This window comes from Watersipora subatra, chromosome 4 (genome assembly GCF_963576615.1).
Source record: "Watersipora subatra chromosome 4, tzWatSuba1.1, whole genome shotgun sequence".
NCBI lineage: Eukaryota > Metazoa > Bryozoa > Gymnolaemata > Cheilostomatida > Watersiporidae > Watersipora > Watersipora subatra.
This window is the reverse complement of record NC_088711.1, coordinates 60,163,872-60,186,789: the sequence shown is the minus strand read 5'-3', so window position 1 is coordinate 60,186,789 and position 22,918 is coordinate 60,163,872. Positions and strand designations below refer to the sequence as shown.

General features: G+C 36.4%; 2 protein-coding genes across 3 annotated transcripts; both read left to right on the top strand.

The window, feature by feature from the left end:
* Nucleotides 1–63: 63 nt before the first annotated feature.
* LOC137393091 (protein disulfide-isomerase 2-like) lies at nucleotides 64–14,248 on the top strand. 2 transcript variants are annotated; one of them, XM_068079498.1, is made up of 11 exons: nucleotides 64–275; nucleotides 909–1,106; nucleotides 3,182–3,312; nucleotides 3,411–3,653; nucleotides 3,942–4,067; nucleotides 4,424–4,534; nucleotides 5,384–5,594; nucleotides 8,716–8,894; nucleotides 8,995–9,087; nucleotides 10,263–10,286; nucleotides 13,525–14,248. In XM_068079498.1, exons 1-11 carry the CDS (start codon nucleotides 137–139, stop codon nucleotides 13,561–13,563), a joined length of 1,494 nt encoding a protein of 497 aa, XP_067935599.1. In that variant the 5' UTR covers nucleotides 64–136; the 3' UTR covers nucleotides 13,564–14,248. The 2 variants fall into 2 exon arrangements, with proteins under 2 accessions (XP_067935599.1, XP_067935600.1); XM_068079499.1 differs by lacking the exon at nucleotides 10,263–10,286 and having other exon boundaries at nucleotides 65–275.
* A 461-nt stretch (nucleotides 14,249–14,709) lies between these two features.
* Nucleotides 14,710–21,481, top strand: LOC137394422 (streptococcal hemagglutinin-like). The gene is made up of 5 exons (XM_068081139.1): nucleotides 14,710–14,908; nucleotides 15,651–17,716; nucleotides 18,972–19,062; nucleotides 19,561–19,729; nucleotides 20,077–21,481. Exons 1-5 carry the CDS (start codon nucleotides 14,710–14,712, stop codon nucleotides 21,479–21,481), a joined length of 3,930 nt encoding a protein of 1,309 aa, XP_067937240.1.
* The last annotated feature ends 1,437 nt before the right edge of the window (nucleotides 21,482–22,918 follow it).

Genomic DNA, 22,918 nt, shown 5'->3' with positions numbered 1-22,918 from the left:
ATTGGTTCCTCATTTCACGGTGAGAAACCGTCTACGTAAAAATTACCCTATAAGAGGAGCTGTACTTCGGCACTGGTACGCTCTGCCACGTTTCTTTTTTCCTTCTCGGTATCAGAGAAAACGTTATTTTAGTGAAATGAAGTTGCTAGTATTTTTTACTGCAATTTTTGCAGTTGGTTTTGCGGAGGTTCAAATAGAAGAAGGTGTATTGGTATTGACCACCGACAATTTTCAAGAGGTTGTTGATGCAAATGAATTCTTGCTAGTAGAGTTTTGTAAGTAATTCGGTTACGGTTACTTTTCATCCTAGTTGTTTCAATTAGGTATTTTACCATGTTTATTAGTTATGAATTAACTTCATTATATTGTGCAGTGGAGAGTTGATATAACGTCATGTCATAAAATGATAAAGAACATGTTACGTTGTTTGAGGGATCGCCCATGGCTGATTTTTAAAGGGGTGGAAAATTACAGATATGCGTTGTTTCATGGTTTTCGTTAGAATATTTTCATGGAATTTTAGATCTCTAAAATTTTACACAAGCTTAAAACATTCAAACTATTGATATTAGGCTTCCTACTGGATATTCCTACTGGAGTGATTACAAAACAATCTCATGTTTCTGGGAAAATGAAACATGAAATGTTTCACATGAGAATGTGAAGGACTAAGTAACCTGAAGATAATGATAAAACGCAAGAATAATTTTTGCTCACAGGAAGCTTGTGGTAAATTCATTTCATATTTTCTGTAACCCTCATTTGCATTAAAACATAGTTTTGACAATTTTTCAAGTGGGCCTTTTGACCTTTGTACCTGTTAAAATTTCAACCAGTCAGTATGCAACATTTTATCTATATAGACATGTTGTTTTACAAACAAGCTGAGTGCTTCTTAATTTTGCTAGATGCTCCTTGGTGTGGACATTGCAAATCACTGGCGCCAGAATATGCTAAGGCTGCACAACAGTTGGCTGAATCTGACCCTCCTATCAAGCTTGCCAAGGTAGATGCAACAGTTGAAGCAGAGCTGGGAGAAACTCATGAAGTTAGGGGTTATCCTACATTGAAATTTTTTCGAAATGGGAAAGCAATGGAATTTAAAGGTAAGCATTCGTTTGTAGGGTCGCGGTGCTTTTTATATTTGCTAAGCTCGAGTTTTTTCTAAGCTCCACATAAACTAGAATTAATTTCAGGAGAAAAAACGAAATGGTTTTTTAATAAGCGAGGCATTATGCTGATTTGAGAACTCGCTGTAAGGCGATTCACCTGATAAGTAGGCTAACAAATAAAACATTGGTTGTTCATGAAAGGTGCAAAAATGCACCAAATTTAATTGAACAAAAATTCCTTGTTCATAACAGCTTTATGAGGTTAACAGCTGTATGAGGTGTGCAGACAGACAGTTAATGCTATATTTAACTATTTTATATGCCACGCTTATGTTTATTAATGGCTCAGCATTTGCAATGTTTTGGCTTATTTAAGGTGTTTGGCATCAATTGCAAATGCAGTGTGATTTATGTGCGTGCAAGCATCTAAACCTCTTCAGCATCAACCATATATCTGCGGATTACCTTAAATTGTCAATTGAAGCGCTAATAGATTTACAATTTCAACCAATGAGCTAAGCACACCTCATTGATGTAACCAGGAATCATATGAAAATTGATGGCTGTGCTCAACGTACCTTGATATCTGCCACATCAGCAATACTGGAGATGTGTATGGTACACGTGTATCTAATAGTTCGGTTGCAACCATGCGAGAAACCATTTGTGTGCACTTAAGTATTCGCCATTTGATTAGATGCATGCTTTTGATACCTTGACAACCCCTCTCATGGTGACAGAGTTTCTAGCAACCGAGGCTGAAGGGAAACAGTCAGTGATTAGTAGAGATGGGCACTTGAGTTTACGCCCTTGCTCGAACAAGCCTTAAAGGTTGACTTGCAACAAAATTCACATTACAGTTATTTGGTATCAAAAGATTCACCATGTCTTACTCTGTTGCGTTGTAGGTGCAAAATATGTGGGAATGTAATAACAAGCTGTTGAAAGCTCCAAAACGAACAGTTAATCGCAGCCACACAGGACCGTCGTAGTTTGGATTCGCTTTCCAAAACGGCTCAAATGTGACACAGCTGTGGTAGATGGTTTCTGTTTACACTTTCATGCAACCTTATTTGTCGAAATATTTTTACAAATATACTTCACGCATTCAATAAAACCGTGTCTATTGTTCTTACGCGTCTGTTTTATCGGCATCGTAATGCTGTCATTTTTAGCACTGATATCTTATAACTTATCGTAAAAAAATCGTTAAACTTTTTAACCTTAGCTTGAAGGAGTACATATCATTGTCTGATAATCATGACGAGCCTGTTGGTCACCTGTGATAATCAAAAAGTGCTGCAAAAATTATTTGTGAAGTATTAGGTCACATGATCAGATTACGACTTGACGATTGAATAATGCCGAAACAAATCTGTAAAGTAGCGAGCATCTATATTTGATACGGGGTCTTCGATAAAGCCCGAAGTGTTTGTCAAAAACTAGTGCTACGATAAGTTTTATATTGAGCTTTTTATTGGCCTTTCAATTCACGTGAGAACATTACGTCACAAGACAATAACCTAATTTCATGGCTACGTCATTGAAATCAAGAGATTCCAATCTACAGCGGCTTTTCGTTTTGAGCTTTTAAGAGCTTGTAATCACATTTCCACATATTTGGCACCTTCAACACAACAGAGTAAGACATGGTGAATCTTTTGATACCCAATAATTGTAATGTGAATTTTGTTGCAGGTCGACCATTAAGGCTCAACAAGCAAATGAATTGAGTTGATTCATTGAAATTATATAGCTAAAGAATTGATGATTGAATTGTGTTGTCGTTTAAGCACCGAATTAACTCGATTTTTCGCAGTATATGATGCAAAGAAATCAGGAATTTAATTAATTGATTTGACTTGAGTCATTTGTTACAACTATAAAACATATCTAGTGATCAGACATTGTTTTATGCACTGAATTTAAATGTCATCAACCATTGTAGTGTTTTTACTTCTTTTATTCGGGGTAAAGTTGATATTGTTGGAATATAGAAGTAGTTTCCCCGTATAGCAATATTTTGTTGCATATTTTATAGCAGTTACATGTGTATGTACTTATCATAGGTGGAAGGACTGCCTCTGAGATTGTGTCATGGCTGAAGAAAAAGACGGGCCCTGCCGCTGTAACACTGACCACTCAGGAGCAACTTGATGACCTTCAGAAATCTGATGTTGTTGTTGTTGGATTTTTTAAGGTGTGATGCGCAGTTTGGGCTATATTTATCGATTTTTTACAGTAAATTAGTTCTCTAGCATTCATGGGGCTATGCAGAGATATCTACTCTTGTTGTAGGACCAGTCAACTGCCGCTGCCAAGGCTTATCTAGATGTGGCTGCCGCAGTGGACAGTGTTGAATTTGCTATAACGTCTGAAGGCACTCTTTTTGACTCGGCTGAAGTAAACAAGGACTCGGTTGTCGTCTATAAACAGTTTGACGAGGGGAAAGCCGAGCTCGAAGAAGAGATCACTTTTGATTCTGTAATGGACTTCGTTGAAGCTCACAGGTTTCCTCTCGTGGTCTATTTTAATGATGATGTGAGTTGAGCTGATGACCTTTGTCAGATTATTTGACCTCATTTATACATGCAGGAGTTGTTCTGACTATTTTTCTGTCGTTAGTCAACACTCCTGCTTTGGTTGCATGCTTTTGATTGATGTTAACACAATATCTGATGTTCTCACCACCATTCGACTATTAAAGGTTAATTTTTTGTAGTATATAGCTTAGTGCGGTTACCAACAGTGACACGTTTGCCTGGGTGAAGAGTTGCAGCTGGTGTGTTTTAGGTATACGCTATGCAATTGTTCAATTTTCTATTGTAGAATGCAGAACAGATATTTGGAGGGGATGTCCAGTCTCACCTGCTGATGTTCATGAAAAAATCATCTCCTGTCCATGAAGCAACTGCTAAGGCTATGGCTAACATAGCTAGCCCTAATAAGGGAAAGGTCAGTGGTGGCTGTTCAATTTCACCTCACTCTCTCGTTTCACGTCTTTTTTACCAGTCTGTCTGCCAGGTCACAACCTTAATATATGTTCATTGCTGATATTCATTAGTGTTCACTGCATCTTAAATGGTCCGTTAAAGTGAATTGCGAATGTGTAGATAATAAACATGACTTTCTTCATCCAAGGTTTTGCATTTGAGCCCTTCATAGTTCATCATGCTTTTGTTATGAAATTCTGCGTGGCAGGTGGACATGGACAGTTCTCGTAACATCGGCCTGTGTTAGTCATTTAATGGTTGACACCATGTATCCTTATTGAAGCGCTTCTGCAGCTTGTTGCCTCTCATCTGTTCTAGATTATGTTCGTGTTTGTTGACCTTGATGTGGAGGACAATAGTAAAATCTTAGAATTTTTTGGACTGAAAATGGAGGATACTCCGACATACAGAATCATCAACCTAGATGATGTAAGTTCGTCACTATTAACACCGAGTGCTGGTTCACTCCTCACTCAACTCAGTCTGTTAACTGACAACTGTTTGCGCTTCGATATAGGCGGTTAACTTTGTCACACGTAGCTTTCATGCCTGAAGGTTATATGCGATTCTGGCTGTCATGAAACTGCTGTTTATTTTGAAGCGGTGGTTCTTGTTGCAAGTTTTTGGTTGCTAGTTGTAAAGGAAATAAATAGCATTTGGTTTATTAGCGAGAAGAAATACAGAGAAATGGCAAAAGTAAACAATGTATTTTTGCTCATGTGTGGTTTTAGATTAGGTTTTTTCATGACAGTTTTAACCAAGATATCGAGCAATTCTAAACGCCTATAAGCCTGCGAAGTTGAGGTTTCAAATTGTTGCCCTGTAGTTTTCCAGCAAATTCAATGGTGCATGTTGCGCATAACGCTGCAATTTTGATAATTATAGCCAAGTATGTGTGAGTAGGCAACTCCCAAACTGTTGTTGGGGTGCTTCATGCCAAATTTCTCTCAAATTTTGAATTTCTATGAAACTCGCAGATGTGCATTTTTTAAAATCTGGTGGTAAGTTATAGTATTTATATTCATATAGTTAGTTATAGTATTTAAATGACAGGTTCTCAGTGACATGTCTTAGCAGCTGTTCTGTATGGTCCATATCTAGTTCACTAACATTGATACATATATTCATCTATTATGTATCTATTGCCTATCTTTGGCAGAAAATACATAGCAACTGTGTGCTGCGCTGTTCTAATAACCAAATAAAAAAACTGAGCTTTGTTTTCATGCACCATTAGTTGCATGTATATGTATTATCTTCTCTGTGACTTTCCTACAGGATATGGCCAAGTACAAGCCTGACACAGATGACGTGTCTGAAGAGAAGATTGGAGAGTTTGTTACAGCTTATCTTGAAGACAAACTCGACCCTTTTCTGATGAGTGAAGAGATCCCTGAAGACTGGGATAGTAAACCTGTAAAGGTGCTCGTTGGCAAGAACTTTCAAAAGGTCGCCCTAGACCCTACAAAGAATGTCTTCGTCGAATTCTGTACGTGGATTTGATTGTTTTGCGATTTGAGGTATCAGGTGTTTTGTTTTGCTGTTGGTGACAGGGCAGCAAGAGCTGGCGGCTGGCACGCTAGTGAGAGTATGTTAACCCTTACAGGCCCAATTAAATACGGTGTGCCATCGGGTTATCATGACCTTGCTGTACATTTTTTTGCTTCACGATGTAGAACACCTGGTTTTTTCACTCTTTTCATACAAAATCTTTTTCTCCATACGATATCAACAAAAATTTCTCATGAGTTTCAAATTTTGCAGTTGGTGTGCTGAATAAGTCAGAATAACAATTATGCTGTTCACCAAAAATCCTTCCACAACACATGAAAGAGATACAACCGCTCGATCTCTCTCCATTCCACATAATTCATTGTTACGACATACATTATTATGTGTTAGTGAAACTGGAAACAGATAAGTGATAAAATTTTAGCCAATGAAAAATTTGAAGTTCAGTAAAAATACATACTGAAACTTAGCTTCAAGTACGTGTTTAGTAAGCTAAATTCATGTACGTTATGTTCAATGTTTATTGTATACGTCTGTCTCGATGGTAAGAACTTCTTACGGTACTTAATGTACATAATACATTGTATTGTTACATTTTATTGCAGATCATAATCATTAAATATACTAGAGTTACTGTAGGTAACTATAGTTATTAAGGTTGAAATGATAGACTATTATGATGGTTATTAAGTGATTGACTCAGTGGTACTCAATGAATGGTCCATATCTCCTTTTCTATTAATGTTATTTTAATTCTGTTTTTATTCAAGAAGACATTCCAAGCTACATTTCTATATTAAAATAATGTAGCTATGTACAAATCAAAGTAAATTTTATGGGCAAAATAAAATAGTTGCTTTGAATTTCTGAGCGGTTAAAAAAGTACTAGCCACTAAAAGCGTAAAAACCACCCTAACTTGGTAAGGTATAAGTTTAGGTTGCAGGCGCATCTGTTAAAATAAATACTGAAAAATTATGAGGATCCATGAACTACACGTCGAGATGATTATGTAAAACATAGTTGGTCGAATTTCGATTGTATTTCGCTGCTATTGAGTAATTATTGTCAATGTGCCCAATTTTAACAGCAAACAGTTAATTGTTTGAATATAAATCAACCTTTATCAAAGTTTACTTGACTCGCAAAAACTTCTATCACAGCTGTCATACACGGTCAGATAGTAGAGACTATCATTATTATTTGATGTCTTGCTCAGCCTTTATTATAAGTCTCGTATTTGTAACTAAATCTTATAATTGCATTGTTCTTGGGACTTACTTAAAGTAATGTAGTAAAGTGATAAAGTTGTTGAATATACTATTAAAATAATAATGGAACTGCGGAAAAAAATGATGCTCAAATTTTTCTGATGCGGGAGATTGTAAGAACTGACAACATATGAAAAAAAGCTTTGTTGGTCTGTTTTATGAGCGTATTTCATGATTAGGGCGGAAAGGGTTAAGGACAGCAACCTAATTATAACCAAGAACTCAAGTCTCTACACAATCAAAGTAAACCCGTTTTGTTTGCAAAGGATTAGATTTCAGATAATGAAACACGAGTCAAAATCACCTAATCTCTATTGTAACCTTTTACATCATGTCATTTTGTGATATAATTCTCTATATATTTTATATGCGCCTAAATTATAATCACAACAAAACATTAACTGATGTTTTTAATCGTATTTTAAAGTTGGGAGTGTTATATAATAATTAATACACACTAATACAGTAGGTCAAGTAACAGAAAATATAATAGGTAATAACAACTAGTACAATAAAAATAATTGTTTAAAGGTTGACTTGCAACAAAATTCACATTACAGTTATTTGGTATCAAAAGATTCACCATGTCTTACTCTGTTGTGTTGTAGGTGCAAAATATGTGGAAATGTGATTAAAAGCTCAAAAATGAACAGTTGATCGCAGCCATAACGAAACCGCCATAGATCGGAATCGGTTTATTTCTCTGACTTGTCATAACATTTGGTTATTGTTTTGTCACGTGATCTCCTCACGTAAACTGAAAGGCCAATAAAAAGCTCAATATAAAACTTCTCGTAGCACTAGTTTTTGACAAACACTTCTGGTTTCACCGAAGACCTCGTATCAAATATAGATGCTCGCTGCTTTACAGTTTTGTTTCGGCTTGGTCTAATCGTCTAGTCGTAATCTGATCATGTGACACGTTTATTACAGGTGACCAACAGGCTCGTCATGTTTATCCGACAATTATATGTACTCCTTCGAGCTAAGGTTAAAATATTAAACAAATTTTCACGGTAGGTTATAGGAAATCAGTGCTCAAAGTGACAGCATTACAATGACGGTATAATAGACGCGTAAAAACAATAGACATGGTTTTATTGAATGTGTGAAGTATATTTGTGAAAATATTTCGACGAATGAGGTTGCGTGAAAGTGTAAACAGAAGCCATCTTGTACAACTACGTCCCATTTGAGCCATTTTAAAAAGAGATTCCAATCTACAGCGGTTTTGTGATGGCTGCGATTAACTGTTCGTTTTTTAGCTTTTAAGAGCTCGTAATCACATTTTCACATATTTTGCACATACAGCACAGCAGAGTAAGACATGGTGAATCTTTTGATATCAAATAACTCTAGTGGGAATTTTGTTGCAACTTTTAATGAAATTTGTCACAGGTTAATTAAAGGAATTAAAATAAAATAATTACAACACTAAGAGCGTGTTTCAAAATGCTTCAATTATATTAGGCCTAAACTCTCGGCGTACTTTACCATGTTTTTAATTTTCAACTTCAAATTTTTTTACAGATTTAATTTACCAATGTGAAATCACAGATTGCTGAGTTTTTACTATACTGCAACAAAATCTCCAATGAAAAGCACTTTTGCGACAGTTTGTTGAAAAGATTTTTATGGCATATTTGATATATCAGTTCATAGCTCTGTTAATGCTGTTCTTTTGAAACAAAATTTGTTCTGGATCTCTGAATAAGAAATAAAATCATTCATTGTGTCTTCTGTCATATGTGTATCTGTTTGCATCCTTAGTAGGTAGTTATACTATTCTGCTTGTCAGTTTCAATAAGTTTTTATCTATCAATTCACAGATGCTCCTTGGTGCGGACACTGTAAACAGATTGAGCCCATCTGGAATGAGCTTGGAGAGAAATATGCTAACCATGAAAATATAATAATAGCCAAGATGGATGCGACGGCTAATGAAGTAGATGAAGTGGATATCGAGAGTTTTCCAACTATCAAATATTTCCCAGCTGGGGATGAGCCAGTAAGCGCATGCGGTTTTTCTATATTAGTGGTTGTCTGGTCCTTCGACCATTTTGTGCGTCTCGGAGGTTGTTTATACACTCAAAACGTTTCTCTTTTAGGAAATAGATTTCAATGGAGACCGAACACTTGATGGATTTACACAGTTTTTGGAATCTGGTGGCGTGATAGGTCGTGGGGAGACAGAGGAGGAGGTGTGTATAACTTGTCGTAGCTTCACTGCTCTGTTATAGACAATGTTAACACAAATATTTTTACAGTGCATCTTTAGACATTAATAATAGTCATAGTTTCGGGCGATCAAACCTCTGTTTTTAGTTCGTGAAGAGTGATAGGCAGGCTTCAGCTGTAAAAACACCTTTAAACCACTTTGTTCAGTTGTTGCAGTTCTTGTGAGCCAAACATGTTAACCCTTTCACTGCCATCCATGTACAAATTTAGCATCGACATACTGCCAGCACTTTTACGGAAAATTGCCGATTCTGCTTCATGATATGTATACAATTTTTTCAACTTCAAACAATCTAGCACATTTTTGTTATGTTTTATTTTGCCAACATGTTAACAAATGCTGCTATGCAAAAATTCAACTTATCTATGCTTTGTGCATTGTTAAAGCTATGTGAAACTACGATCACTACAAAGTTAAAACGATCCTCTACATTGTTTCTTACAAAACTATTACTTTCACCACCATCAAAGTCACTGCTGCCACTTTCAGCGGTATTGGCTATAATGTAATCAACATAAGTAATTCTCTGTTTTCTAACTCATGAGGTACTTGCGAAAGCCATAATAGCACTAAATAGTTCGAACGGCAGAAAAAAAATGTGTTTTTCAGTTGGAAATTCCCAAACAGAGATTTAAAATTGCTTCGCAAATTTAGGCCAATTTTATAAAGAAATTTTCATACCATCGATCTTTTTTTTCTACGTCATCAAGTCGTTTGCACATGCGCTCGTTCACGAAAAAGCCGCCATATTTGTAGAAAACGATCGTGTTTCTTTTATTTAATATTACTTTTTGGTGTTGTTTTGATACTATAATAAAAAAATTGCAAACAAAAGCATCGTTTTCAAAAGTTCTTTGCAAAAGCTTCGTGTTTTTAACGATAAAATTGTATATAAAGATGGCCGACAACGATAAAATGATGTCACAAAAAAACGATGGATACTGTCAATACCATGAAAGTACCAAAGATTGTTGGTTATGTTGTCAGCGAATAATAAGATCAAGTTCGCAATCGCTGAGAAATTCGCATAAACGCGCGTATGGCAGTGAAACGGTTAAGTTGATGTGCGAAATTTTTCCCAATTACTGTTTATCATCAGGCCATGCAGTACTTTTATGAAACTCTTATTCTCTATAGGAGGAGAGCCTAATGGAAGTAGAGGTAAAATGCAATGCTTTCGCGACTATTGGGAAAGGGTAGCTGTGCTTTGCATAAGTATTTGAAACCACTTGGGTCAGTTTGGTTTAAAAAATAATACTATAGTATTCAGAAGGTAAAGGTTTAATCAGTTGTTGGCTGACCTGGGTAAATGCTTCTAAAATCAACTACTTTACAATCTCATGTTAAATAAACAATCAGCTGTATATTGTTATACCAATTGTATTGTTCAGACTGTTGGACAACACAATAACAAGTCAGTAGTGACCTACAGCCACTTACATGTAAATCAAACAATGCAAGCTTTGTGTGCACAAAAAGGTGCAATGTGTACGCTTCACACTTTTGTTATTTGTAACTTTCACGCACCACAAATGATTCTTTTAGTTAACTCGTCATTCTTTTACTTGTCACGTTAAGTAGCCAGACTTTAATGTTGTATTGGAATCTTGTTAAATATAAATGGCTTGCATTTCATCGAAGAGCGAAGAGGTTGATGAGACAAATTCCACATTGATCTCTTGTGGTATATTTTATTGTTATAATAATCATATAGCACGAAAGCACAAAATTCTAAAAAATAAGCGTAGTTTTATTAACTTTCAATTTGAGTGTTATCCTCTACCACTAGCTTCCCCTTGTGCAGCTGCTAGGGTTAATCAAGTTTAAATTTCTGATTGTTGGACAATTATTTTTTCTGCTTTTAGCCAAATGGTGGCAAATGTTACGCAAAACTGTTTTTATTATATTTTGTACAGAGCATCTTACAAACAAATGTATTTATTTTTCTAAAATGAATGGATTAGGAAAATGCAATCTATTAACAGTGAAATCAGTACTTTCAATAAGGATAGTTAAGCATTGGCGTTGTAAAATGTCATGACCTTGTGCCTCCCAGATGTGTAAATGATAGATTACTATAAACAATGTCGCACCATACTGTTGCACCATACTGTCACATCATACTGTCACACCATACTGTCGCACTATACTGTCGCACCATACTGTCGCACTAGACTGTAAAGATGTTAGATGTGAAGTCGGAACATCCAATACATTGTAATTTTATGAGGCTAATTTTAGTTTTAAAAGTTTATGACCGGTTTCGTAAGTTTGTTTTAAAAACGGAAAATTACTTTTCCCTGAAAGTAACGAAGAGGTGTATAGGTTAGATCGGTTGTGTGCATATATTCCAATCAAGGGCTGGCCACATACTTGCCTTCGAGCAGCAATAAGTGAGGCAGAGGGCAGGTAGTATAACAAATTAGCTGCCACGTGTTCATCAGTTCAGCCAAAAGTCAATTACTGGATGTAAAAATAAACTGCAGCTTTGTGGTGTTTTATAGTTGAATCCATCAATAGGTCAGTGATACATGGCCAACAACTAGTATTGAATACCTATTGTTTATTCCTGTTAAAATTTGTTTGTGTATAGTTTATGTAGAAAAGTCAGTTTTCTTATGAGAAGCCATGATTAGTCCCTTCCATTGTGTTTAATTAATCAAATCTTTACTCGACTTCCTCATTCAGCCTTCCACAAGTGTGTGACCCGTATTGTGCTGCCTAAGTACAGTATCAGTTAATTGGATTTTGTTGAAGGATCTTTGAATGGGTTCTTAGTATAGCTTTTGACCAGCGTGGAAGACAATTCTTATTGAATCTTGGGTTTGAATCGGGTTGTGTCCCCTGGTTGGTCTAAAGCTATAGCTTTGAACCAATTTATATTTGCTCCAAGATTCTTGACTCTTGCGTAAATTATAATTATGGAATATTTGTAGAGTCAACTATTTGTTGACGATATGTACTTCCCACTCCATCCTTCCCATTCTGTCCCTCGTTTGCACAATGATGTAAATCTTAGTGTACCTAGAGCTTCATTATTTGTAAAAATTACCAGTTGTCAGAATGGCAACATCTCGCGAATTGTCTACTTGTAGACGATTATTCGTGACATTATTATTGTGTAAAAAATGTGAAATTTTTATTAATACTTATTTGTGTATTTCAACTTAATAAGAAACTGTTTGGTGTTCGTGATAATTACAAACATCTATTTAATTATTGCTCGTGTGTGTAGAAGGTTACGGGATGAGCGTATTATAGGATTAAAAGGCCAGTGCGTTTCAGTTCCAGTATCACTCGCTTTGGAAATCGTCAGGTCTGAGATAAATGGTCGTATCGTTTATACGACTGGCTATATCTCATTGACCGATGGCAATTTTCAAAACGTCTATCTTCAAAAATGTCACCAAACAATTAAATCATCATAACGTGAAGTTGTAGGTTTACTATTATGATTGTACCCAGTGTTATTAAACAGACTGAATTGTGACTCATAGACAATGTGTTTTAATCAACGTACAACTGACATATAATGCAAGTAAAAATATATGGTTGGTCACTCTTTCACATTTCTCGTAGCCGATGGGAACTTTCATAACAATGAATTGCTTCTGCGTAGACAGAGTTGAAATGTTGCGAATTTAAAAGAAATCATATATATAGTTTAGTAATGTAGTCTTTCCTGGATTTTATAGTTCTTAAACAATTAAGCTGATCATATTCACAATATTCAATCATATGCATATAGAATATTCACAAGATGTTTCCATCAAGTCTTACAACTACAATTTATGTATATTGAGCAATACTGTTCATGCCATATGCTCGATGTAAATGTATGTAGCTTTAGCAAGTCTAAAACTGAGTGGCCTGTGAATTATAGGTCAAGGTCATAGCTGATGATCTCTGTTTGGTGTTTATATGGTGCCCATGATATGAACCAGGCCCAGCTGAATAATTGCTATATTTTATAGTACGCACTTATAGAGTGTAAAACGCAGGGAGTTAATTGTATTTTATAAAAAGGTAGTTTCTATCTGAGGTGAATTAATTGAAACACTCCCTCCAGCCAACCATTACCTATTGTTTAGTTTATGTAAACTAATGAGTAATTTGCTTTGACTGTCTAGCAATGAATATGTCCATACTACAATGTCTCATTACATACCATCTTGTTTTCACCTTTCCATGATAGGCAAGCTAGTTTTCCTATGTCCTCTGCTATGTAAAGAGCATGTTCTCTGCTCTTAACAGATTTATAAATTGTATAACGTGACTATGGAACCGAGTTGACTGTACAAATTGTCCAGTTGGTATAGAATATGGCTGTTTTCTCTCACTTGTTGAGATATATCTAGACTTTTTTATATTTATAATTTGCCTCTTGATGTACTTTCAGGAGGGTGAAGAGGCAGAGTATGATCATGACGAACTTTAAATCCATAGAACCTGACGGAAATAGTTTTTATTGGGTGGATATTTTATTGCTCTGAAGAGGAACAAACTCCTCATCCATTTTTGTAGACGAGGGTACACCTTAGAGCAGGTCGCTTTGCCATGATTTTATTAATATTGTACATTTGGTTGTCATGCGCCCCCCCCCCATCATTCCATATATAACATATCTACTTGACTATTCAGAAATGAGCTGCTGATCCTCTACTTACTAAACTCATATTCGTTCTGTTCAAGTTTACTAGATTGTTGTTAGCGCATTATAATAAGTAAATATATATCAATTTGATTTACTGCCCTTTTATATTCACGGTAAAGCTCCTGGCATGCAGCAGTTGTTGGCTAAGGAAGGATTATTAAAGCTAGGATTATTCACATTGTTTGTAATTGTGCCAATCTGAACATTACCAATAACTAGTAAACTAGTGAGCACGTTACCCAGCATCATGTACAATTTACAATGTACATCGGAATAAAAGAGCCATTGCGTTGCGCTCATTCGATAAAGAGAGCCTATGGTAAAAGTATTTTACTATCATTGTTGGCTTTGAATGAAGTAAAAGAATAAATCTTTATAATTTTACAATGGAATTTCAGTGTTATTGTCGCAAATAATAAAATGGTTGTATATTACTTTACTATTAGAATACAATCTGCTGTGAGATCAAGCCATGTTGGTTCTAACATTGCAGTCAAATAAAAATTGACCGCAACTAGTAGAGGCTTGCCACCCTTGCATGGCATCATTTATAGCGGGATAAAATACATGTCGCATGGCAATCCTTAAATAGGTGAGCTTGCAGGAGAGAAATAGATGTACGGTAAAATAATTTTACTATCTAAGTTAGTTTTGCATGAGTAGAAGGAATCTAGAATTTTACTTTATAATTCGAGCATGATTGGAGTTTCGCTCCTATTAAATTACCTGCTGTTGAATCGAGTCATGTCCATTCCAACTTTATGGATAAATGAAAATTGACAGCAGAGGCTTAGCAGCCTTCACCTATGACAATGTGGTTCAACAGTAGCAAACTAATGAATCCTGCTAGAGCGCTGACATCATCAAAATATGAGCTGATCCTGGCATGTTAATGGCAATATTGGCTCGTGCTAAGCATCCCACATAAACATGGGGTGTTCACCATCAGCTGAGCCATACAGGCCTATCACACAGAACACTTACCCACCACGAGCATCCTATGACGCAGAGAAAGCTGTCGACGATTATTTCAAAGTCAGCGCAGAACATTATGAAGATAGTAAAAGAAGAAGTATTATTGCTGAACAAAAACTGCGAGCCGATGAGCGGCGGGCAAGTGAGAGAGCAGGTAGGTTTGAGAATTTAAAGACCTTGTGTAGATTTCAGCCTTTTATTGTAGATCGTGACGTACCTAAATTACATGTATTAAATGATCATAAATATCTGGCAATTATATGAACATTCTTTACTTTTTTGCTGAGTAAAGCATCATTCAGCTGTTTTAGAATTAATAAGGGAAATCTTTAAATATGATCTGCTATATTAGTCTGTATTTCCCATTTTCAACATTTGACATTTTGCCAAATGTCATACTGGCATGCAGTTGAAATAAAGGTTGTAATAGCTGCAATGTTGCTAGTGACTTTGGAATATCAAGTGTAATGTCAAGAATAATGGCCAGCTCTGCTTGTGTGTCACGACAAATGGTACAGGCACTGAAAAATTCCTGAAAATTATGGTTGTTTGCCCGCCATTGATAATATGTTTAGTAGACTAGCTCACAACAAATTGTGTGTTCATTAAATTATTTTAGAATTACTTTATGCAAACGGATGCTTGAATAACCTTTTTCAACTTTTCATTAAAATATTGTGGCATCAAAACACATTGTATTAACAAGAAACAGAAAAAAGGTAAATTTCAGAAGGATTTAAAAAACTAACTTCTTGTTTTGTTCTATAGCATTTGAGAACCTAATCTAAAACCAAATGGCAACAGAGCTGTTCAGTTAAGCCTTCTACTTTTATTTCTAATCCAAAGAGAAGTGTTTAAATTATGCTGTTTGTAACAAAAATATTTTGCACTTGCAGCACAGTTTCAACAAGCTAAAAATATTCTTCGCGAACAGCTCCTCCTGGCGGCAACTGCTAGACCCGATAGTCCCATTTTACCCAACCTTTCCGCATGGCCTGTGGAGCCTGAAGCTATCAACAAGGTCATGTATGGCCGACCTCGCTCAGACATTCGATTAGCCAATGATGCAAATTGGTGTAACAAAGCTGAGTATAAAGCCGAAGTAAGGCTCTCAACCTGCGATGCAGTTGAACAAGAAAACAAGCTACCTGCTATTCCTCCGGAACGACGTCTAACAACATCTAAAAAACAATCGGTTTCATTAAACCCACACCAACAAAGGCTGCTATCAACAACCTCCCAAAGGACTAATTCCATTCCAAATCAAGAAAGTATGCGAAGAGATAATAGATCACAGTCCTTTAAAAAACAATCAAATGCTTCTTCTGCCTCTGGCAAACAAAGAGCAGCACAACCAAAATCCCCTCGTAATTCTTCAAGTAATGTAAAACAGAGAACATTTAGTTTTTCAAATTCGCCCCGGCATTCAGTAGTTGCCGAAAAAAGTATAATCCAACCCTGTAAAAGCTCCAAAAATGCTGAATCAGCTTCTAATGTCTCGAGAGAATCTATTAGTTCAAATTTAGACCACCGTTCCTCCCGTTTACCATCCATACAAGTTCAACAAAGCCTGCCTAAAGCCATTGAAGAATTGCCAGAAATGCAGGATGCAGATTTGACCGAAACGTTACCAATTGTATTAGATCAACAGGGGCTCGAGGCAACAAAGTCAAATACAAGCCGATGTCTATCTGCTACAGAGGAAAAAGCTTCACCATCAAGTCAGCAGGTTTCAAACACTGAAATCACGACTTCACAGTCCAAGCAACAAAAGATTGACACCGCAAAGTCAGACATAAACCAACAACTTTCTACAACACAAGTAGGGGTTTTACCATCCAATCAGCAAATGATTCATCCTGCTAAATCGAAAACAAGTCAACGAATTTCAACTACTGAAATCACTAAAAGTTCATCTAATCAACATGTGTTAAAAACCATAAAATCAAACACAAACCGGTGTCTGTCAGCCACCCAAGTAGAACCTTCACCATCCAATCAGCAAATGCCTCAGCCAACTAAATCAAAAACAAGTCAACAAATTTCAAATACTGACATTTGTACCAAAGCATCCAATCAACACATGCTGAAAACAACCAAATCAAACATGAACCAGCGTTTGTCAGCCACCCAAGTAGACTCATCACCATCCAATCAGCAAATGATCCAGCCTGCTAAATCAAAAACAAGTCAACGAATTTCAACGACTAAAATCGCTACTCCCGCATCCAATCAACAGATGTTGGAAACAACCAACTCAAACACAAACCGGTGTTTATCAGCCACCGATGTAGAATATTCACCATCCAATCAGCAAATGCTTCAGCCAACTAAATCAAAAACAAGTCAACGAACTTCAACTAATGAAATCGCTGCTACTGCATCTAATCAACAGGTGCTGGAAACAACAAAATCAAGCGCGAACCGGTGTCTGTCAGCCACCCAAGTAGAACCTTCACCATGCAATCAGCAAATACTTCAACCTGTTAAATCAAAGACAAGTCAACGAATGTCAAATTCCCAAATTGCATCTTCTGCATCCAAACAACAAATTCTTGAAACTATGCGATCAAATACGAACCAATGTCTTTCTACGTCACAAATTGAAGCTATGTCATCCAATCAACAAATGTTACAGCCTATTAAATCGAAAGCGAGTCAGCAAATTTCAAACACTCAAATTGAAACTTGTGCTTCTAAACAACAAATACTCCAAGCTGGCAAGCCAAATGCGAGTCGATGCCCATCAACAAAACAGCTTGGAGTTTCAGCATCAAATCTACAAACACTTCAAGCCAGCAAGTCAAACATTGATCAGCAGATCTCTCCATCACAATTAGAAGCCTGTACATCGAGAGTAATTGTCCAGCCAGTCAAATCAAAGACAGGTCATTGTGCCGCAAGCTCACGAATAATGCCTCACTCTATGCGGTCAAACACAAATCAGGCTTCCCCACAGGAGGTAAGAGGATCCCACTCAAAATAAACTGGTATAATTTATAAATATAATAGTTCAATCTTAAATGATTTTCTGCTAAAAATACTATTACGTTGCTTCAAAATAACAAGTATTACCATCAAAGTATTACTATATAACAAACTATTATATCACAGACAGCAAAGCAGGTGGTTTTCTCTTGTGAGAAAGGTATCAGCTTAATGATTGACTGGCAACAAAATTCACATTACAGTTATTTGGTATCAAAAGATTCACCATGTCTTACTCTGTTGTGTTGTAAGTGCCAAATATGTGGAAATGTGATTACAAGCTCTTGAAAGCTCAAAAACGAAAAGCGGCTGTCGATTGGAATCTCTTTATTTCGATGACATAGCCACGAAATTTGGTTGTCGTCTTGTCACGTATGTTCTCACGTGAATTGAAAGGCCAATACAAAGCTCAATATAAAACTTATTGTAGTACTAGTTTATGACAAACACTTCGGGTTTTACCGAAGACCCCGTATCAAATATAGATGCTCGCTACTTTACAGTTTTGTTTCGGCATTATTCAATCGTCAAGTCATTCTCTGATCATGTGACCCAATACTTCGCAAATAATATCTGCAGCACTTTTCGATTATCACAAGTGACCAACAAGCTCGTCATGATTATCAGACAAAGATATGTACTCATTCGAGCTAAGGTTAAAAATTTTAACGATTTTTTACGGTAAGTTATAAGATATCAGTGCTAAAAGTGACAGCATTACAATGACGATAAAACAGACGCGTAAGAACAATAGACATAGTTTTATTGAATGCGTGAAGTATATTTGTGAAAATATTTCGACGAATAAAGTTGCAAGAAAGTGTAAACAGAAACCATCTCTCACAACTACATCACATTTGAGCCATTTTGGAAAGGGAATCCAAACTACAGCGGTCTCGTGTGGCTGCGATTTTCTGTTTGTTTTTGAGCTTTTAAGAGCTTGTAATCACCTTTTTACACATATTTTGCACCTACAACACAACAGAGTAAGACATGGTGAATCTTTTCATATCAAATAACGGTAATGTGAATTTTGTTGCAAGTCAACCTTTAAAATAGAAATAGATCTACTAGCTCATAAATTGAAATTTATGACATGAAAATAAAATTAAATTTTGACCTTTATGATAGTGAAGGTCAAAATACCTTCATTTTTCTATAGATTAGATGCAAACTTGTCATTACCCTAGCAATAGTCCTATTTATTTTCTTCTTGATCCTTCATACAGTTATTCCGAACACCACCACCTAAAGAAGCTTATTCTCCTCTCAATGCACCAGACTTCCTTCAAGCTTTTAACATGCAGTCAGCAACATCAAGTAAGTGCTAGTCACGCTGAAGTTAATCATACTGTTCTATATTTATTATCTACTAAATAGGTGTATCCATGAACACACATACATGTATGACATGTAATGTAGATTTATGTCAAAACACTCTAGCTAGTGTAATCACAGACAAATGTACGCAAATCTTTTTCGCCATAGATCCAAAAACTTACATAATAGAAAAATAAAACACCGACTTACTGCTAAAAAAATTCTTTAAATATTGTTCAAACATTTGACAACTGATACGTTTTTTTAACATTGTATCCTTAAAGAAAACTTGAGATCCCTCATAGAAACATTTATTTTTCTCCTCCAAATACAACAACTTAACCAACATTAACACAAATAACTTTTAGAAATTATATTTCAATATTTGAAAAATGGTAAATGCAAGCTGTCTCATTATATAGCATTAGCATATTGCGTCAGCATGAAATACATTTGTTACAACATGCACATATAGAAAGCATTTTTACTATGTTTTAGTGTGTGTGCGAGGCAATGACCTAGCGATGCGAAGACGAGGTTGCTATGCTGGAGCCATGGTGTCCCTAGGACCAGCATGTATGAGTGATGTGCAGTTTTTTGCCAGTCTTTTCATGGTTGCTGAACAAGTGGATGGTCGTATACACGCAGTCTCCATAATTACCGACAGGTGAGGCAAAACAGCGTGTGCCGGTATTTACATTAGCAAATGACATGGAATGAATACATTGCCATGTGTATATCGAGTATGAGTATCCCGTGTTTGAGGAGAAAGAATTGTGCTAAGCTGCTAAAGCAGATTCATAAAATAGACTAGACATGAATACAAACTGTAAGAACTGATTTTGACTATCAGAAAATACAATAGCACATTATGCATAGTATAATAGTGCATGCAACTGGTTTACCTGAGACTGGCAACAAATAATTCTCACAAATAGTCAAGCTACACCAAAAACGATATCCTTTTTAGAATAAACAATGCCTGATTTAAAAAACCTTCCCAAATTGTTTCAGTTACGCAGCGAAGGGTGATTCGCCAGTCATCATCTCTGGGGCACTGACTGACCAAGCGTGTGAGCAAGAAAAAACCAAGGGAAAGAGTAAGTCAATGCTGATAGCCGTTGTAGAACCAAACTCGACTGCATCGTTCAATGATCAGCAGACCAACTCTCTACAACTTACCAACAGCGCTCTGGAAAATTCTGAGAGATGTCCAGAAACCCCGAGTCCAGCAGTATGCTCATCAATTTATCAAATCGATCGTAAACTTTCTGAAAATGTCTTAGACAATCGCACAACACCCAGTCCAAGAAACACATCTAGCAGTCAACTACGGAAACGGAGCCCGAGTCCATGTCCGGATACAAGCCAACGCACAACAAGCATTTCTCTCAGTATGAGAATGGGAGATGGACCTTGTGAACTAGCAGAGGCCTGCAAACCATCACAAGGGCTACGAGAACAAGTGATTCCTTCACAAAATCTCGTGACTAATTTTGTAACAAGAGCCTCTTCGCCTATTCCAGAATCATTGCTGAATGCACCTATTGGTGATGGTTTTTCACCTAGCAAATCGCAACACAAAATGACAAAGGAATGCTCCAGTTCTCAAAGATTAAAACAACCATGTAAAAATCCCAAAAGACAATCCCGAAGCCCCAGCCCAAGCCCAACCATTGCCTTGCCCCAACAGACCGGAGACAGCCGAGTTAGCTTGCAGCATTTTCAGAAGCAGCAGGGCAGCTCAGTCAGCATTGACCCGAGACTGCTTGATGCTAAACGGAGTCCATCGCAGACACATGGCAGCAGAATCAGTGTTGGAGCAGAGTTTCAAGCTCAGACTCCTCAACCAAGCATCAGCATATTTGATGAGCAAGGAGATGTGGGTGACAACAGGTTATGTGAAACACGAACTCCAGCTTTGGACTTGTCAGAGTGTAGTCTCAGTTTTTCAATCAGAAATGAGGCTCTTACTCCAAATTCAGCTATGAATCGATCAAGTAAGTCAAACTCTGTAAGCGTAGATGTTAGCATCACACAGAATGAACAGACTTGCCCACAGATTCTGCTAAATGACGAAATGCATGCAAGTGGACAGTCCATGGAAGTGCAAAAAGAAGCAAGATCCTGTTGTTCCAGATCAGCAAATAGACCCAGCAAGGTAACTGTGGATCTCTCACTGGATGAAACTCCTCAGCATAGTGCTTGCGACCAGACTCGGTCTCCAAGTATTGACATGGATGAGGAGCTTGAAAGAGATATGAATCAATACACGGCAAGCGTTCAAATTACTAGTAACATGGGAAACCGAGTAACCATCGGATTACAATCCCAGTCAAGGTCACCTAGTACCTGCCTCTCACAGAGTCAGCATATGGGAGATGGGGCAGATTCGTGTGCACCGGTATGTTGTCAGTAGCATATAATTCTTTTGGCAAGCTGGGTGAGGTGATATGAACACAAAAATCTTGCATCTGCACTAGACTTCTAATATCATTAAAAAAGCAATACTAGAGACAATAAACAGAACAAAACCTTCACCTTTTGTAATAGAATGCTTCTTGACTTATTCTTGAAGCATATAATCAGGTCACTCTATGGCCATTTCCTGTTTCACTTTAGTACAGAGACTATTAGTTTTAGTTTATGCATTAAGGTTGAGTAAACTGAGTCTGTTTTCGTTTCTTATGTCTGCCAATGTTAGGCGTGACTCCTCCCCACTTTAAAAGTTTAAAGTTACAAATATATTATTAGCCTATCACGTGTATATAATATGTGAATATTAAATTATGTACATTTCAGGTTCCCAAGAAATGTAAATCAAGTGAACAAATTCTGCAAGGTAAATACATGGATATTTTTTCTTATAACATTATCTGTAGAAAGCTTATCTGTAGAAAGATTATCTGCAGAAAGATTATCTGTAGAAAGATTATCTGTAGAAAGATTATCTCTAGAAATATTATCTGTAGAAAGATTATCTGTAGAAAGATTATCTGTAGAAAGATTATCTGTAGAAAGATTATTTGTAGACAGATTATCCGTAGAAAGATTTGGTAGTGCAAAACTTGAAAAACAATAGAACTTGAACGTGAAGCTCAGAACTTGAACTAAAAGGTTTGCAAAAATAAAGTGTAAAACAAGAAAGTTAACCAAAAAAGCCATTGGCAAAGTAGAAAATCACTGAATGTTAATGATTGTTTTTTACATTGACCATTTTTCAAATGAATGACAATTGTTATAGTGAAAGTAAATTCAGATTTGTTTCCTTTTGATTGCCATTTGTGCGATAATAGCTCTTAACTATGTTAATAAACTCACTTTGTTATTGTGTGTGTGTCTGTGCATCTGCGAAAACCCTACGCGTTTCTATATTTTTGGCTGATTTCTTCCAAACTTCCCAGTCACATACTCGATGCCTTCCGCCTGTTCGTTAAAAACTTTTGGTCTTAAAAAGACATCTGGTTCCTGAGAACCAGCTTCCTGAACAACCACTTGTGGTTTATCTCATGGAAAATGAAAGAAACGCCAGGCATCACCCAAGCTCAATGCTAGTCAGCTTGTATAGGAAAAATTAAAATATCAATACTTTCTTTTGGCGTATTTAAACATGCTTATTTACCAAAATAATACATAACTAACAAGTTTTGCTACAGTTTGAAATGCTTCCGAATACCGCAATAACAACATGAGATAAATTTCAGCAAGCTTAACAAAGTGCTCGTTAATTAACAACTAAAGAATTTTGATTTGGCCAAAGACTAGTGAGCGCTGACATATAAGGCAGTTACAGTGGGTGGAAACACCATAAATGAAGATGGCAATTGTTATTGAAATAATACTTAAAAATATAACA